Raw genomic sequence first — 19,778 nt, forward strand, 5'->3', positions numbered from 1 at the left:
CACACCTGTGTTCACTGAAGACGGAGTTGTCCAACACAATCTTCTCCAGCAGCTCAATGAGCTCGTTGGGCAAGTCTGCTGTCATGAAGGCCTTGACAGTGACTGACACCTCCTCTGGGTCCTGGGTTTCTGACAGGGCTGTCTGCACCACCTGAGGACAAAGGAACAGAGGCTTAGAGAAGCACCGTGCAGCTGTAGCAATAAGAGATAAAAGTCTTCTTCTGTATACTTTACCTGGTCAATGAGTGGTCGTCTGAAGGGGTTGCTCTCCAGCAGCACACTGGCCCAAAGGTCAGGGTCTTTGCGGCGGACAAGGTAGCGAGACAAGCTCTTGAAGAGGGAGTTCTCATTGCAGACCTGATATGAAAAGAACAAAAATGACAAGACAGTTTAATGTACTATATCAAAAAAGGATGGTGAATTGAAACAGACATTTGGGTACACAGGTGAGAGGCACACAAGTACAAAAATGGCTCCTCACATTGATGAGTTCCTGATCACACTGTCCTCTCTCATAGGCCACACAGGCCAGGTGCGGGTCTCTCTTCTCGCAGTACTTTCCCACCACGCGGCTGTCATAGAATGGGTTTTCCCTCAGGAAGCGTTCAGGGTTGTTGTTGCTGTCAATGTAGATCTTGGCCAGGGCATTATGGGTAGCAGGCTCCTCACAGCCTTCGTGGATGCGAGACTCCAGCCAGGGGAGCAGCAGCTTCAGTCTGTCAGAGACAAAGAAGGTCAGGACTCAAGCCCAATTTAAATGCTATATGGAGCACTAGGTTGACAATGTTCTTCATATGGGCATCTGTCTGAGGCTTGTTATGGTGAGTAAGTCAACTTCAGATAACTGTAATTTAATAAGAATTTGATTTCAAAAGACACATCACACAACTTGTTACTTCTAAAGAACATGTTTTCCACTGCTGTAACAATACAGCTACCTGCTGAACTGACCACTGTGCCTTCTCTTACTTAACAAAAAGTCTCATGTAAATGATCGGTAATGCCTTTACTCCTGCTCACACTCCAACACAAGTTATTGCTTGAGAAAGTAACTATGTAGTAACATAGTAACTATGAGAACATTAATAAGCTCATGTTTCTAAGTCAAATAGGTGACCGATAAATTGTTGGTCATAGAAAAGTCATTGAACGTCACATACTCATACTCTAATGAGGCAAATGTCAACAATCTGGTGTTCCAGATAGCGCTGCAATTGAAAGCTAATTAACCTTTTCTAATTGTACTGAAAAAGCCAACATCCTCAAATTTAATCAGATGTAACATTTAGAAACGTGGGTGGAATCGTGCAGCACCTGTTCCTCTTTTCCACCTCAGCGACCAGTTCATCAGTAGAGAACTGTCCCCTGACAACCAGAATCAGGCTCTTGATGACATCCTCGGAGCAGTCCACGTCTAAGAGACCACCGACCACAACAGGCAGACGGCTTGGATTAACCTAAAACACAAATTTAGCAATAAATCTCATTAGCTTATTTCTGTAATTGAAGGATGTTGCATAATTGTCATGATGAGTCTGAAAGTCTCACTATAAAGCCTTACCTTCTGGACATAGATCTCAATGTACTTCTGCAGGTTGTTGCGGTACAGGTAGAGGACCAGGTCATGGACAAAGTCAAAACGGTCACAGACGATGATGAGTGGCAGCTGGTCGGTGAGTTTGGCTTCCTGTCCATCACACACACACAGGAGGGAAATACGCCACGTTGAGTGTAAGATAACACAACTTACCACACCTCTATACAAGCCACAAAACATCAACCAACCCTGATCCAACAGGGCTGAAAATGAAATTTAAGATATCATTTTCTGGCTCCAGAGCCAACTCTTCTTGATTCAAAAATGACACATTTAATAAAATATGAAGAGGGGGAAAATAAAAGGTTTGTCACTAGAACAAATGGAAGTTAGTGTGTTTCACAGTAGAGACACAGAACAAGACCTCTAAATATTCTAAAGGAGCTTTCTTACTTATTAACAGGCAGAGAGCTGCCATTCGTCAGGTCAACACTAGACAGCGCTGACTCACTGTGTCCTCTGTACCACAATGTACTGGTGTGCTGACACACTGCTGCCATACACACTCGTATAGGATTAACAAACTGGGATTGTGCAACTTGTCGATATCATGAAAGAACATGCTGCACTGACTAGAAGCTCCTATTAGGGGACTACACACTATACATACAGACACTTTCAATGTCCTCAAACATGGAGTACAGGACCTCCAACTTATTCACCGTTAACTTCAGTTACACACAAAACATCCAATGAATGACTAGGACTACATAAAGTTTAGAGGGTGTATGGATTGTGGCGTATAAGCACATACGACTCCAAATCCAAATCCCAGTTTGAATCCTAAAGGGAAGGGATGAAAGCAAAAAAAGAAAGGAGAAGTCCTGTGCTGAGGGGAAGGATCGATTTACCTGATACATGTCCTGCCATTCCAAAGACAAGAGGAAAAGCACAAAAGATAATTGACTGCCATCAGGATGGTTGAACATTTTTAACTAATACAGGCAGATTGCTGGGGATCTGCTAGCGATACTGTAGTAAAATATTTCTAGTAAGCACTTTATGAAATACGTGTAATGACAATGGGGATTCCACAATTCAAAAAAACCTTTCTGGCTCAGATGAGATTTAATAGTGGAAAAAAAAACTCCAACCAAAACAACACAGTAGATCAGAAACACAAAGATATTGTGTATATGTGAGAAAGAGTGACTAAAGGAAGAGAGGACCCTGTGAAAGAAGAAAGGAGCTGTTGGATGTCAGTGTTTCATCACTTCAAGTGTCCCTGCAGCTTTACCTTGAGGAAGTTCTTGACGCGCTCGGGGTCGTAGCAGTTGCTCTCTCTGCAGATCCTCTCCACCTCTTTGATCTGGCCCGTCTTGCAGGCAGCCTGGATGTATTTGAAGTGAACCTCAGGGTCCTGACTGAAGTTCACAATAGAGCCCAGGAAGTAGAACAGACCTGAGAGACACAGTCACGTATGATTAGCTTCAAAAGACGTGCATGTCTCCAGCTCCTCCTATCTAATGACAGCATTATAGATCTAGTAATACATCCTGAAAAGATATGACTGATGTAAAATGAAGCTTCATGACTGCAGTTTTTCTCTTCCCCAGTCAGCTTACTTACATTTTATGCTCCATGGTTCCAGTAAGAGCAGAGGAGCTGAACTAATTCACCTCCAGGCCATTCTTTACAGTCAGTATTGATTGTCCTGCCTCTGCTCTGGCCTACATGTCTAATTGATAGTTAGGGGACATCTATCTAAGTACATGGGCAGGAGGGAATGGCTGCATAAATAAAACTGAAGGACAAGTGAAATGCCACTCTAACATCTAGCCTGGAAAAAGGATATTTAAGTGAATTAGCCTAAACTTTTAGAGATTGCATTAGCTACTTTTCAATACTTCGTGTCTCTGAGTGAACTTGGTCTTATAAGCAAACGTGTCACCAGTGACTGTGAACTTAAAAAAAACCCAACATTTGTATTGTTTGGATTACAGATTAGTGTGTCATTCAAAAAGATTCAAATGTCAAATTAAGCTGTATGCCACTATCAAGTTTGGGATCTCACCTTCAAAGCTCTTGAAGGACTCAAAGAGCTCAGTGAGAGACTGTGTGGTGAGCTGTTCATGGTACTTGGAAGCCACCTGGACACAGATCTGCAGGTTCTGGCGGATATTGGCTGACAGCATGGCCCTGAGGCACTCCAGAGAGTCCTCCACCGACAGCGAGCCAAAGAAGTTCACCAGCCACTAGAGGTGGAAGAGGGAATGTTGGTATAAGCCATATGTTGTACAATATCTACCAAGGAGTTGATCAAAAATGTAAAAAAATGGTTTGGGTTTTACTTTAATTCCTTTCAGCCTACCTCTGGGTTGAGCAGGTGTGTGTGCACCACAGCACGCTTGATGTCATACAGGTCTGTATAGTGCTCCAGTGCCCGTTGCAGGAGTCCAGCCTTCTCACAAAGCTGGGCGATGTGGGCACGGTCGTAGTTGGTGAACATCTGGTTGCCCAGGATAGCATCAGCAACCTGCACCCGTGACATGTGGCAATGAAAAAGGTTAGAAAAAAGTGCATCCCAGCTCTATTTATCAGATTCCTTTTAGTAGGTGTAGATGGGTCCACCTGTGGAGCGTGCATGAGGTTCATCTCCAGCAGGCGAGTCTGCAGTGGTCCTTCTGAAGGTCTGTTGTTTTTCAGAGCGTCCAGGAGGAATGAGGTGCACTGCTGGATCAGGTTGTACTCCATGAATACGTCCACAATCTGAACAGACATGGACACAGAGAGGAATGAAGCACATGCTTTAATAAGTAGCTAAAATCCTGACATCAATGTGCCAAATATCAACATTGCTTTGAAAGCTTAGTTCCACTGCTCTACTTGTTAGTATACAACACCTCCCTCCAGGAAAAGCAGACCACTCTTGCCACAGTCTCCTAAAGTTCGGCACCACTGGCCACTTGGAATACAAATTAAAAGTTGTCTGACTACAAAACATTTCTTCCTCTAAAAGGTTGAAGAAAGCCTCTGATGCAATGTGTTTTATTCTTTAAACTCTTGTTCCCTGCCAGTGCAGCACTTTAGGCAACTCAGAGAGCTGTGTCAGCAGTTGACATTTCCAGTGCAGAATGACTGCAGTGGCAGGAAGCTAAGGAAGAGGTGCATTTCCTTTATACAACAGGATAGCTGACGTTTACAGATGTTGACATGTGTGTGACTCAGTGAAACGGTTTGTCCAGTTAAAAGGAAAGTCTGGGGTTGATTTATTAACTGCCGATTTGGGATGTAAGAAGGTCACAATGAATATTTTCATTTAGGAAAGTATAGTTAGCCCTCACCCTAACCTCAAAGACAGTACAAGCCAATCGAACCTGCGCTGTAGGGCAACAGTTAATTTTCAAACTTGTAGTAGACTCACCTTGGTCACTTTCAGTCAGAGCAAGAGCAACATCTTTTTAAAGCTCTTTAGCAGAGACCTCCACACCAATATATATTAGCAGAATTTGAAATTATATTCATTAGAAAAATCCATGTATCCCTCACTGAAAATAACTCCTCCCTTTCTCTGACCTGTGTGATGTCTGCCAGTGGCTCTTCATCCTGGACCAGCATCTGAGCAAACTGCAGGCCTTGTTCAGGGTTGATCCGCATCACATTCCTGAGCAGAAAGATCCAGTCTGGAGTGTAGCCCACCTAGAACAACAAAACAAAATCTACATTAATGCAATCGTTAAAATTCATGTGACATTTTTTGTGTTTCACTTAATTGAAACTAAATCCTCGATTAAAGCGTAGAGAAGGTGTTCAGTTTTGAAATGCATTTAATATGGGTGTGACTTTTCCTTTAATGGTCGTACAAATCATCATTGGGAATCATTAAAACTTTAAGTGCTAATACCTCAGCAAGACACACGTACCTTCTTGGCGTACAGGACAATCTTGGGGAACTGACCAGTCTCTGCAAAGCACTGGATGACTTTGTTGGGGACGTTGGCCCTCAGGTAGACACTGAGAGCCAAGGTAGGATCCACTGCCTTCACCAGGTCACCCAGTTCCTCTGAACATTCCAACTGAACCACAGGAAAAATAACATCAGCGCTGAATGCAATTCATTTGTCATTTAAAAAAAAAAAAAAGCATACAGTGTTATTCTTTTCTCTTTGCCTATTTTTCCTTTCCTTTGTATCTCTTTAGAATTTTATCGTCTCTTTTTCCCTTTTAATTCCTATATTCAGTCTATGTTTCGTTTTTTTAATACTGCATGTTGCACCAATTGACAACAGGAGAGCATACTGAGCAAATTTAGTAAATATGTGGATGACAAAAAAAAAACATTAAAATGCACTAAGATATGTTGAATAGGAAATGAGGGAATGTCCAGATTCTGTTGTACAATTTACAGTTTCTAAGAAAAACTTCACAAATTCCTTACATAACACATGTTCTCACATGATCCAAGATAATAGACGAGTCATATAAACAAATGGGCAGTTCAGGAAGAACCTCTTCCTGTGAGTGGGGGCCGAGATGGACATCTACAATACCTTGTCTTCCTTGAGCCACTTCTCCAGAAGCTGCTTTCGTCCCTGCTGGAGAACAGGCCTGCAAAGCTCCAGGGACTCAAACTTGTTGAGCTGGCCCTGATCCAACAGGATGCCAAAGTACTGCAGCAAGGGGGAGGTCTGGCCTGGCTGAGTTGGAACGCCCTGGAATCGACGGATGGTGTCTGGGGTTCGCAGGATACCCTGAGGGGGGAAAGGTCAACTGAAGGTGAGAGGAGGGCTGAACGACTGATAAAAAGGTAAAACAAGTGGGTAGAACATAACACAATAGCAGTACCTTGGGTGCATTGGCAGCGACCTTGGCAGCCTCAGAGTAGTTACCGGCAGCAAACAGGTTGTTGAACTTGCGTGCAAAGAGCTCTTCTGCACCAGCGAGGTTGTTGCGGACAGCTAAGCGGAGTGCCAGGTCTGGATTCTGGAGCACGTTAGTGATGTAGGGGATGATGTTTTCTTCTTCCACGCAGACTGACAGAACCTGTGTAACAGGAAGAATAATTAATGTTGCGGTGAAGCACATGAGAGACCAGCCACACAAGGTAACACTAAAGAGGATAACATCTGGCAGCATGATTTCAAAGTTTTTTGTTTGTATGAATCTGGTTAAAAATATCCAGATTTCCTTATAGTATTGTATTGTATTTGCTTGTAGTCAGTTCAGTATCATTTACTTTGCCTTTTGGTGAAGGGTCCTGAAGTGACAATCATGTGCCTCTATCATATATGAAGCATCAAGTCAAATGAAGTCAGATGCCCCCTAACACCAGCTCCGTAAATGTTTAGCAAGGCTCTGAATTTAAGCTAGACCGCCAAATCAACTGGGCCGATAGAGTTCAGTCTCAAGTGGATTTGATGGATGGTCTTTTTTTATTTTAACTCATCTTAAATATATCTGGCATAAACCAACACATTCCTTATTCATGTCCTGTGCCAGAAATTAGGAGAGTGAGCAAGCTTTGCTGAATAGCATTAAACTCCTTTAAACGCTGTCTGGCCTTGGGATGTGGCTGCTGAATGCAAATGTATTATTAGTGGGTCAGTGTAACGCATGGCTTTTGTGAGCAGTCTGGCAACAGAGAGAGAAAGGAGGAGGAGTTGAATGAAAAGAGCAGGATGAAGGAAAGGGGAGGGGGGCAAAGGAGAAAGACAGCCACTGTTGGCCCCTCTACAAACAAGCCCAGCAGGTCAGTGCCCCAGCTTTTAACACGGGTGACTAGACCTCATTCTTCCTGCCACTAGAGCAGAATCGCTTAACGTGGGTGGACTAATTGGAGGTAGTTGAAATAAGAAATGGACACAAAAGAAGGAGTAAAAATAGGTCCATTAGTGGAGATTCTGTGTTCTTCTCAGTATGATGGTGTTGTCGGAGAGGAGGAAACAGCACCCGAAAGAGATGAAGAGGCTAATATCGAAGTCAGGAACGATTACAACCAGGGTCCTTTGGACAAGTATACTTCAGGAATAACCTTGAGTCAACTTAAAGTGGAACAAGCCACATAAATACAATGATCAGAGTCTGGTGGAAAAAAGACACATACTTGCCAGAACAACTACAGCGCACCAAGCATCAGATGGCACATGAGCTGTCCTATCAAGTGATTCACTGGCTCAGACACAAACACACACACACAGAATAGTAAAACTGGAGGGCAGACATCACAGGTCTCTGCCTTGCTAATGACGTGAAAGACAAGGTGGAGTTTGTGATTGGATGGGAGTACCAGCACTAAGAGGATTGAGGGCACCAGGCTGTGCTTCCCACTTCAGATCATGTGCTAAAGGGTGGTGGGCCCTTTTCTCCCTCTTGCTCTGTTGCTTTCTCTCACTCCTTTCCGTCCTCTCCCTCTCTGTTGTGTATGCAGCAGTTCTGCACTGCAGCTATCATCACTGCATGTTAATGTCAGGCCAGGTCCGGCACATACACACTGCCTGGTCTGAGTCACGGTGTCAGAGATCCTGATGCTAAGACTCAAACTCACAAGCAAGCACTGCTAAGCTCCCAATAAGAAACTTGCTGACATCTACAGAGATCAGTTTAGCCAGTGTGGAAGCAATGAAGCTAATTTTTTTTTATACTTAATTTAATTCTTTATTTCATATCCCTTGGATATTCTTGCACAGTACCTGAGCCCCCCCGTCACTGCACTGCATGGTTTACTTTGTGTCACTGTTCATGTGAAAAAACATAGATCCTTGAATAATACTGAAAGAGATCGAAACATCCAAGTATCAGAGAAACATCAGAGACTAACTTGTATAAAGTGATCAGGACGCTTATGTTGCTTTTTTTTTCAGGATTGTGTCAGGATCCTACTTTACCTCAGAGTGGGGTTGTGGCAGTATTGATTTTTTTCTCAACACGGTGACAAGACGGCACATCTCTGTGGTTAACCACCATTTAGTTCTGTAATGTCTTTTTTCTAACCAACTCCACATACTGGATGGCTTTTTTTCCCAATGGTGGTATTTTTTCACTTTGTTAGCATTAACTTTCTCCAGAGTACTGTAATACCACAACACAAATATTCAACTACAACCCGAATTCTAAAAAAAGATGGGACATGGTGTAAAACGTAAATAAAGTATACAGTCATTTGCAAAACATTACATATGTTTACTGTTTTTAATTTAATACAGGTCAGAAAGAATTAGCAAATTATCACATTCTGTTTTATTTTAGCGTCTCAACTTCTTTTAAATCGGAGCAGTACAACTTGACTTAAAGTTAAACTGCCATTATTATCATCCCAAACTTTTTAAGCAGTAGCACAAAGCAACATATCCCTTTCTGTGGCATTCTTTACTCTTCTGCTTGTGTCATCCAACCAGGAATAAAATATGAGACTGCATCAGATAAAGATAGCCTCTGAGTTTCCAATTATCTGGTTAGCTTTCCCTATATATTAAATAAATGTATGGTAAAGGTACTTAGTAATGTATAAGTCAGTATCAGGTTGCCAATATTGTTAGTAACCAACCCACACAACTGGAGGCACTGGGCCTAGACAGTGGCCTATTATCTCTCACATCACTGCCTCCAAGTATGTGTCTGTGTGCATGCGTTGTGTGTACACACACATACGCACTTCGCTGCCCCGCCATACAGCGAAATCCGTCACTGCCTCAGATCAGCTTTCCTCACTTCACTCAATTATTCATGTGGTGTGTGGCCTGGCTGGAACATTATTCATCAGCTGGCTGGATCCAGTTCTCCTCTCTGGTTCAGCTTTACAAAAGCAGTGAGACACAACCCTCTCCCCGCTCTGTGTGAAACACTACACCTTGGATTATTTATGATGCCTCCTGGCAAAGTCTGAGCTTGCCTGATGACGACAGACAAACAAGGAGTTGGTGTTATTACTCCATTCAACAACTGATGTTGATGTTGTGCTTGTTTATATTCATTGACCTGTGTCAGATTCGCTGTGTGACACGACCTGATGACTTAAAAGCGTAAGTAATAACGACATGGTTCTGATGTGGCTGTGTGATACAGGTTTGGAAGAACATTTAGTTTCATCAGCAAAATTCTACTTTGACATTAACAAGACTGAGCAGCCATGTTTAACATGCATTTAATTTCCTTGAGCACATAAGACGAACACTGGTTGACATTCTTACCTGTCCCTTCCTGTTGACCCCAATGATGCCTGAGGTGGCCTCATGTGGAGCGGTAACGAAGATGGTCTCCCCGCTGATGCGGTTCATGTAGATGCAGGTGCCTGTCTCCAAGTCATACAAGTGAATGTAGCCATATTTGGTAATAAGGAAAACCACATCTTGCTTGGAGCTTATCTGTCAAACAAAGATGATATATATTATTATTACATTATTGCCACACTTATATAGTCAATTAGTCTTTGTCTGAGCAGGAGCTGTCAATTTTCTTCAAAAAATCATTACAGCATAATAATTATGTTACATGTGGGTTATTCTAATTAAGTAAATTGAATAACATGCCAGTAAGGATGAGAGGATTTGAGATTTTTCTCACAGATCATGGTAAAAACACGTGGTGAATTTCCATCATTGGGATAATCAGAAATCGAGTCATTGTGAATATCCTCATGAGTGACTTGAAAAAGCTATCTTGTTCGCTAATTTACAGTCATTGACTGATTTCCTGATTTATTTTTAATTTCCACAAAGTGGAGTCTGCATCTTTCTAGTCATTCCAAAATTGGAGATGAGCAGCCCAACATTTATCTATCCTTTATTTATGCAGGCAGACCTTTTAATTTATGATTACCTTATTTAAAAAAAGGATTTTTTAAAAATATTTGTCTCTTAACAAAATGTAAGGTAGAGTTTTGAGCATATTTTGATGATTATGGGAATAGTATCGTGAACTGCAATTATTTCGGCCAGGATAATCATGAGATGAAGTTTTCATATTGTCCCGTGCCAACGTCTTAGTTCAAATTTGTTTAGCATAGACTTTTTGAATAAGTGACAGCTCTAGTCTGAGCCAGGTCCACACCTGCATGGCCACAGGGAAGTCATTCTGGGCTTCTGGAGGGAAGAACACATCCACTGCTTTCTTTGGAAATGGCTGGTTGCCAGTTGGTGGGGTCCCCACTTCAATGATGTGCAACTGCGTTGAAAGTGAGAATACACATGAGAAACAGGGAGGATTTGTTACATCAATGCACATGACATTAAAATCTGTTTCCACTGATAAGGCATTAACATCAGTCACCTTTCCTCCAGCCTGGCCTCTGACCGCGAAGCAGAACAACGTCGACTCCTCTGTATTTCCCTCCATCTTGAACTGGGCAAAGCTGGCAGCGTGGCCTTCGATGGGCTGAGAGACCTTTCTGTCAACAGAGTAGAGCTGCATGGCTCCTACCACCCGATTTTGCTAAAAAAAAAAAGAAAAAGAAAAAGGCAAAACAAAAATATATAAGTAAATATGTATACAACAAACTGACAAATACTAAAGGCAAGCTACTGTGCATCTATGGTCATTTATGCAAACAAGTTATCTACTATATATTTTCTGTGATGACCATTACAGTTGGACTTAATATGTTTAATATTAAGACATGAGCAGCAGATTACCTGGGCTGAGATGCCGATGAGCAGGAGCCATTTCTGCTTGGCGTCAGTGCGGTAGTTGATGATCTGGCAACCTGCCAGGCTGGAGTGGCGGTCAAAGACTTTCACAGGCTGCGAGTCACCCTCCATGCTCCAGTGGTAGACGGCATTGTCAGTCACGAGTGCAACTGTGTTAAGAGAGATCCACTTCCAGAAGGTAACATCGTCCGTCATGGTGTGTGCCTTCATCTTGCTCTTCATTTCAATGTTGAAGATCTGAAGGGTTTTGGCGGCTAGAGGGGGGAGAAAGGGGGCAGGAGCCAGGCCCCAGAAGAATGTTTTAGTTTCTGACGACAGCGTGTCCACACATAGGAAAAGAAATGCACCAAATTTCAATAGAAGAGGGAGATTAAAATTTGAAATATTGGTAGTCATGACACAGAGGTCATCAAGCAACGACGCCATGACTGATAGAAAGGGGATGCCATACATGCTGTAGTCGGAAATTATGTTACATGTGAAGTGTAGTGAGACGACTGGCATAGAAATAATGAAGCAAGTGAAATAAATTAAATTTAGGCCTCCAGAGAGGCTACACTAGGTGTCACTCTGTCAATTAAGCGCACTTCAAGCAAGTACATTGTTCTGTTCTGAACTATGCAGTTATATTATGATTTGGCAGGCTAATACCAATACATAACTACAGAGCTGCCCAATACCAGATTAAAGTAGAGTTATGTAAGTTAAGTAAATGAATAAGTTATTAGTAAGAGGAAGGTTACTTTCAATGATCAATAACTAATAGAAGCACCTTATAGTTTTTGTGAGAGCGTGAATAACGTAATACATGCATACCTCTTTCTTATTGTAAATTAAGAATATGCAATAGTAAACCCAGTATTTAACTAAACTGACCACAGCTCTGGAAAGATGTTTGATAAATGTACTCAGCATATGTAATGTATTATTATGTCCGACTACTTGGTCAGCCCCATTAAATGAAAAGTCTTCATTGACAGAAACAAAGCAGACAGAGGGTGGAAGCAAGAAACAAACAACTCACAAAGAAGGCAAACACATCTGCATCTGAGTTCAATATACAACACTTGAACACGACAGTTAAACAGATACGTGAAGGCACAATTACAGGGGAAGGGAAGGTTTTAAGCAATTAGGAGACTTTTGGACAAGCGTCAAAGGAAAGGTTTCCAATAATGATTATGGTTGATTGTCTAGAATTGAGTTAAGATGTTTTGTGATGTCCTGATAAAAGATCAGAAACTAAATGCTCAAAAAAGGTGCACTCACCTGCATTTTTGTGTATTAGTTAGGGTTAATTTAGTGAGCTAAAGCTTTATTAAAAAGCAGTGTGACTTCCTTGTTTGCTCATTATTCAATACTCGTCAAAAAAGTGAGAAAAAGTAAAGACCAATACGTTAGCACAACAGTCAAGATCATTTTGCCATCACTAAGCCATGGGATCAGAGGACAATAAGCAGTGTGGTGAATGGACCACTTGCAGCAGCAGCCAAATTTCAACGAGCAAGCAAAGGAATTTATAATTGAATTATGATTCATGATCAGCTGTTTGAGGTGTGTGTGCGTATTGCGTCTGTTCTTCAGACATGGTTACATGAAAAGATTAAGGCTCGATACTGTGTCACATGAGAAGCATCATTATGGTAGACTGAGCAGAGAAGACAGTGAGGGAAGAAAGAGGGAGGAAGCGTCTACACTTATCCTACGCTACAAAACTAATGACTGGTCTTTTCCCTTAAAAACATATCCTCTGTAATAACACAACTTGTATGCTATGGCTGATGAAGAATGTGGATTGCTGAAATGTTACTGTATTTGTAAGACTCATTGCTTTTAGGTTTTATGAAAAAAATTGTGTTTTTATTGCCTCTTCCTCCCAATTTTTTGCTCAATTCTGTTTTTTTAATTCTTTTTTTTTCTACAAGAAACATTTTCTGACCTCTCCTAATAACAAGATGACCCTGTTTACTACAAACTGAGGGATCACTGGATTCTTATTTGGAGCATTAAGACAATAACTTTAGTAGAAAATTGCAAACATTATCAGGGTGAACGTTACAAATAACAATAACAAATTTGCTTCTCCTAAAATAGTCAAAACAAGGAGCCTTGTGTGTTTGATGTCTATCATTTAACCTGTCAGCATAATGAGCAGAGATAGGTCTATGCTCACTCCTGCTTATGACGATGTGTCACATGTTTGTCAGCAATGAGCTACAACTCTATAAAAGTTCAGCACAAAGTTTTATAACTGCACATTGAACCATGTCCTCAGTAGGGAGGACAGTCAGCAAAGGAAGGTTGTTTAACTAATTTCAAAAAGTAGATACATTTAAAAGAGCTGCAGAAAATCTGCAAAGTTCTTTTACCATCAACAGCCATGTATCAACCCAACAGAAATTCTGATGTTCACTAGATACGTTCACTTAAAACAAATGCTTTAAAGCCTCGTAAGTGGTTTACATAATAACATTGGTAAAATAAGCTGAGATAAATAATTTGCTCATGTTAATGCCCTTGCAACCATTGCAAATGATCAAAATGATATAGCCATTTCACAGTTGAACAGCAAGTGTTCATTAACTTAACTTTTCACCCCCTGACTACGAGTCTCACAGGTTATTAACCCAGTTCACTTCCTATCTGGGACTACTGTCACATCAGGAACATGAGAAATCAAATCAATGTAGCTATCAGATGCCATCAGACTTCCTATAAAGGCTACAGGTCTACGATGTCTGATAGTTGGAGCAAACACTAATTTTCAGTCCTTGCTATAGAGAACTTTATCGCTGAATGAATGAACATCTATTAAACACAGTTGAGAAACAAGTGAGACAACAGGTTTGGGCAATTACCACTTCACACAGGTGGACTAAGACATGGATTTCAAATGAAAATCAAGAAGAAATGTGAATTAAAATGAAATAGTTTTTACCCACAGTATTACCATATGTAAAACAGCTTCTAAATCACTTATACATGTAATAAAAATGATGGAATGCCAGCAAGCTATAAGGCTGTGAAAGCTAAATCCTGTTTATGAAGAAATGTGTTCAATGGCCTAGATGTGGAAGAAGGTCCAAATAATGATTCAGAAATTGGTTAAGAAATATGAAAAATATTATACGCTAGGCCATTGACTTAGCGAGGCAACTTCCACTGCTATACAATGGTGGATAAAGTAATGTCAGCTGTAATCAATACAGTCTGTAAGCTTCATGTGTTTACTAAAGAGGGCAATTCTGAATCGGATAAATTCATAGATACGGTCTTAAACAGGATTTTACTTCCACAGCAAAGTAGTTAAATTTCAACTCACCGTCTGCAAACACATAAGAAAGCAGTAAAGAAAAAAAAAAGAACATAGAAAAGACAAAAACAAAAACAACAAAAAAGTCAAAGCAATCATGATGCTGGACAAAAAGAATTAAAAATATGCTACTTTGAATAGTTACAGGACAAATGTTTGGAAAAAACATACATGTTGGCCAATAAAAATTACTTCACAGCAGAAAACTAAAGTAACTGGATGTGTATGGACATAAATAGATGAAAATAATAATTTATAAATAATCTTAATCATTTAATGGATAATGTCTCTAAGTTGAACAGACATGTCAGAATTTACTGCTGCAGGGGGCTAGTTAATAAACAACACTGAAGTAACATCATTGTTGTTGTTCTCTTTTTCTCTGGTAGTTCCTACACTGATTTCAAGAAATGTGGCCTCTGCCATACCAAAACTCTGCCTTACCTTTAAGTGCAATGACCTTGCTGGCTGGATTCATGATGGCGCTGTCGGCTGAGATGGGCCTGCGGATAGGCGTATTTGGGTCCGCCATGTCAATGATCACCACTTGAGTCTGGTCGCCCACCTTCTCCCGGATACAGATGAACTTATCCGACTCCATGGTTAGAGTGCTGAAGCCTATGTTAGCTGGATTGATCCCTAAATTTTGGAGCTAAAAGGGAAGGGGGAAAAAAGTGGAGGGGTATGTTAGGTTGACCAGAAATAGCCTGCAAAAGGTTACTGTTAAATATCATTTGCAAAGAAAATCAATGACATCAATGAGATTACATTCTTCCTGTCACAGTCTCCTCTCCAGGTTGCCATTCGAGACGAGGAAGCTCTAGTTTATTTTAATCTCACTGTCAACTAATGGAATATATTACCAAGGGGTGCCCAGGAAACAATGAGGCAAAATAAAGGAGGGAGAAAAAAGTTCTTATTTGTCAGGCAGCAGGAAATGACTTTCAAGTGTTGCAGTGCCATGGGACACAAGGACCCCAGTGTACATTGTGCACAGTGATAATATTATATTCAAAAGTCAGTCAAATTAAAATGCCTTGTGCTGACCAAAAAACAACAGTATTCAATGTTTTTGTGTTTTCACTACATGGTACAGCTTGGCTCAACTCAACGTGCTTTTGGTATCAGATACTCTTCTGAATTATTTTTGCCACTCTCAATGGAAGCAAGGCTCTTCATTGCTGATCTTCATTATGAGCGTTACTTTGTTTCTGATATCTTTTCATTGGCAACAAAATCAGTTGACCATGGCATGGCAGCTTCCTTTTTTTAAAAAATCTGGGTTGAGTGAATAAAACAATTGCGGTCCAAATTTGCAGTGTGCAGGATGTCTGTGTCGCACAAGTGACTGTTCTAGTGACTATTCTCTCTCTGAGCAATCAGAGATCTGCACCATTGTATCAGCGATTGCAACATCAACTGTGGTGATACCAAAAAAGTACCAGGTACTATACAAAACTTTTTACAATAGAAAGTAAAAAAAAAAGGGTGAGCCGAGTCGTACCATGCAGTGGAAACACAGCATTAGACTCAGCTGCTTCGCACTACAACAGCCAGTTGATGAGGTCACCAGGCCTGACACTGAGCAGAGGCTCTTTGGACACATGGAGCTGTAGTGTTCACAACAGTTAGAGAGCTGGGATGGGTGGAGGGCTAATCCAACGCCAAATTCTCAAAGCATGGGCCAAACAGGAAACTACAACCATATTTCACAACACTGTAGTCTCGCTGCAGTCTGACTTCTTGCAGTCCATTGTATTTGGTAAAGATGCAGTTTGTCAAGGCTACGAGTACTGCGATTGCCGCAATGAAGACAATTTTGTCATACCACCACAACAGTCACCTGTGATAAATGATCATATTATGTTAAATCACACAAATGACTCATTTGAATCCTAAGGCTAACACTATCAACCAGTAAAAGTACACCACAGTTCAGCAGTGTTGCCTTAGCTTCCCTGATTTACAGGTCCCAGCAGAGCAAACAGGACATAAAGAGATTTAACCTGTATAAAAACAAAAGCCTGAGGTTATGGGTGAAATGCTCTGCAGCTCATAACACCAGCAAGCTCTGCAGCCCAGCTCACTGCCAAGGCTGGAAACAGGGCATCCTGCCTGCCTCACACAAACCCTGACACAGCACTACCTACTGAGGGTAGTGCCAAACAGATCTGGGATGGAGCGTGAAGATTCTGGTACAAGTACAAACCATGTATCATGGTTACAATTCTAAATGAAATCAACAGAAACCACAGAACACTCTTTTGTGTCTCCCTGCTAAGAAATTGCAAATGGCAATGCACTTGCGAGGTAAACCTGAAGGAAATGAAACTACCAAAAACATTTTGTATAGGCCATGTTTTGCTGTGGCAACTTCCTCTTCTTGCACAACCTGTCGGCAATACGATTCAGTTGTACAAATGTCGAAAAAGTACCTGACATTATTTCCTGATCAAACTTGAGACAACAGCTGGTTCGATACGTCCCAATTTTATTTTTTGGTGAATTATTTGCACCGTTGTTATGACCTAATTTCAATTTGCCATAGAGCTGACTAGACTTAATTATTTCTAGCATCACTTCACCTAGAACAGACAAAAGAAACACATGTATACAGACACAATTAATTACTTACACATAATTTGCTGTCATTAGCTGCCAGTAAAGTGTCTTCTGATTGTTTTGTTCCCCTAACAAGACTGCAAAAAAGTCTCTTAATTTAAGTACAGTCTGTTTTTTGTTTTTTTTACACTTTTCTCAATTCTTAACTTATTGAAATTATTAGAGTAACACCACAGCAATACGTGCACAGCTGCAGAGGCAGACAATCTGACAAAACTTCTCTTTATGAGGCAACTGAATAAAGAGAAGTTGAATGTTTAACCGTGGTCATGATAACTATAATAAAATTACATAAAGACTGCAAAGCTAATGCAATTTGATGAACAGCGAAATGTTAATTTACATTCTAATAACCTACGTTCTGTATCCTAATGGCAATCATTAATAACTGCAATAATTTACCAGCCATAGAGGTTAGCAGGTTCCTAATTTGCTGGCCCCATAATTTCATTTTTTAAATATCAAGAGCAGTTTTGAGAACACTAATTGGATCTCTGCCAAAGAGCCTACTAAGCTTGCCAAACACAATTTACCCAAGTTTGGCAGCAAGTGTTCTTTTCAAGCCTTGCTAATGATATAATGTGGCTCCACTGTCAACAATTTGCTGTAGCTGAGTCCTAATCAGCTAACACAAACCACAGTTCCAGGAATTGCTCAACGAAATGGCTCAACGAAATGGCAACACCTTTTATCAATGACAGGACACACCCTCCCCAAGCCCTGCCCCACCCACATTCTTTCACTGGTGTGTAACCTGGTCCCCTCTCAATGACATAGTGATAAATGACATGACAGAACAAGTGTTACTATCAGCTATGGGAAAAGGACTGAAAACTGGTCTGTAGCAAGCTTTCGCTACAGTTTTTCACATTTTTTTTTATTACCGTGGAGGGTGACATCATACAGAAACGTCATCGCTGCTTCCATGACTCTTACCTCTGCCATTGTCCAGGAGGGAAGCCTTGTTTACTGAGGCAACATTTATTCCAACACCACACAAAGGGACAGATCCAACAGGGAGAATAGCCTGTACCTTAGATACGGAATCAATCTGCTTTCAGTGATAACTAGCAACCATTTGCTTGATCAGAACCGCCATCTTCCTTGAAATGGACTCACTCAACATAGATTTAACGCAGGGCTGATCTTTTGTAACAATATCAGAAGGTCCATCTCCTGTAGTGGCTCTGAGATCTAAGACTGTGTGAATTGAACTTTCTTAAAATTGTTTCCCTAGTCTTTGTAAACCAGACCTAGGTATGTCTACGTAAGAGGGGGGTTATCCTCTATTATTACACAATAGTTTTTGAGACAGATTTATGTGCTCTCTCTCACTCACTCGCTCTCCCTTCCATCTGCCATCTATTCTGGGATCAGCAGGAAGCCCTTTCATTCACAATGAAAGGCATTTGTAAAACAGGAAAGAGCGGCATGGCCTAATATGGTACCTCTGTCCCTTGAAATAAAGAAAAACAAACAGACAGATGTTGCACTGCAGGGTAATGGACCACACCACAGTTTGGTCTGTCTGACTGGTTTGCTATGGAAACCTCGTAGTAAAACACGGCTGTGGGCTGCTGTGACATCAATGAGCAGGAATTTGGGTGAAAGCAGGTCAAACCAGTGGAGCTACAACCAACTGTGGAAAATCGTTTAGTCATTTAGCTTAGCCTGCCCTGGCCTCGGCGCTGCTGCATTTAGCTTAGCTGTTAGCACAAGCTTTGATGAGAGCCCAAAACCTTTGGATCAATCAGCAGCTAATTAACAACAGGGTAGCGAGTGGAGAGCAAAACGGAGACTGGACAGCAATCTAAGGGAGGAGTGAGAAGGAGAGTGCCATGTGTACACTAGCATTACAATCAACAAGCTCATCTGGTGAGTGTATTCAGCAGTTTAGGAAGGAATTACTGACGAAAACAATAAGAAACGTCTTATATTTCAAATGGATGCAGTGTAAAGCTTGCTGATAGAGAGAAAAAAACACAGTCAGAAAGAGGAATAAAAGAATCAATTTACATGAGCACCTGAAGGCTAATGTTGTGACACCAGACCAGTGGTCATCTGCGATGTCAGCAATGAAATGCCAGCAAAGACATAGTGACTCACTATTACACTATGCATTAACATCATTAGTCTCTTGACAAACCGTTAACTTAACCTTTTTTGCCTCACTCCGTTCTTTCAGAACTACAGATTCAATGACATGACATTATAGTAGGGCATGTCCTAAATTAGTGTCTCTGCGAGGCAATATTTTTGCACTAGAGAGAGCAAAATTGCCATCCAAATACGAAAAAGAATGTGAGCCTCACTGAAATGTCTACAGGTAATGTCAACCAGTAAAGAAGACTGTCAGCTAATTGCTCAGGAACTTTATCAAGACAGTGTCAGGAAATTAGTGCCATTTTATCGCTAACTTATTGGATGTTTTATTGAAGATTTATTTCAGTTGCACCAATCACTCAACTAAACATGATGATATACTACGGCCTGAAGGAATGAGTTGACATACAGTATGCAACAACTACTGATAAAGAATGTCTTTGCTGTAACTTTTGTAGAACAACATGTTATCAAAGTCTACATAGTGAAATTCAAAAAGTCCATGAGAGATAAAATCAGTTGCTGTAACACAGCACCACTCCTGAATATATGGTGGAAACAA

General features: G+C 41.0%; 1 protein-coding gene across 1 annotated transcript in view; it reads right to left on the reverse strand.

Moving 5' to 3' along the window:
• The window catches only part of cltca (clathrin, heavy chain a (Hc)), a 34,049-nt gene that overhangs the window by 7,987 nt on the left and 6,284 nt on the right, over window positions 1-19,778 (reverse strand). The window contains exons 2-19 of the mRNA XM_084374020.1: window positions 14,936-15,143; window positions 11,164-11,432; window positions 10,802-10,963; window positions 10,583-10,696; window positions 9,724-9,897; window positions 6,383-6,580; window positions 6,088-6,288; window positions 5,461-5,613; window positions 5,114-5,236; window positions 4,169-4,306; window positions 3,909-4,073; window positions 3,612-3,792; window positions 2,835-2,998; window positions 1,562-1,687; window positions 1,315-1,457; window positions 482-716; window positions 235-357; window positions 6-151 (exon numbers count right to left, since the gene is read on the reverse strand). Of these exons, the coding sequence (XP_084230146.1) occupies window positions 6-151; window positions 235-357; window positions 482-716; window positions 1,315-1,457; window positions 1,562-1,687; window positions 2,835-2,998; window positions 3,612-3,792; window positions 3,909-4,073; window positions 4,169-4,306; window positions 5,114-5,236; window positions 5,461-5,613; window positions 6,088-6,288; window positions 6,383-6,580; window positions 9,724-9,897; window positions 10,583-10,696; window positions 10,802-10,963; window positions 11,164-11,432; window positions 14,936-15,143 (3,023 nt within the window). The remainder of the gene's footprint in view (window positions 1-5; window positions 152-234; window positions 358-481; window positions 717-1,314; window positions 1,458-1,561; window positions 1,688-2,834; window positions 2,999-3,611; window positions 3,793-3,908; window positions 4,074-4,168; window positions 4,307-5,113; window positions 5,237-5,460; window positions 5,614-6,087; window positions 6,289-6,382; window positions 6,581-9,723; window positions 9,898-10,582; window positions 10,697-10,801; window positions 10,964-11,163; window positions 11,433-14,935; window positions 15,144-19,778) is intronic.

The sequence above is a fragment of the Pagrus pagrus genome, assembly GCF_965226575.1.
Source record: "Pagrus pagrus genome assembly, chromosome: 14".
Lineage (NCBI taxonomy): Eukaryota > Metazoa > Chordata > Actinopteri > Spariformes > Sparidae > Pagrus > Pagrus pagrus.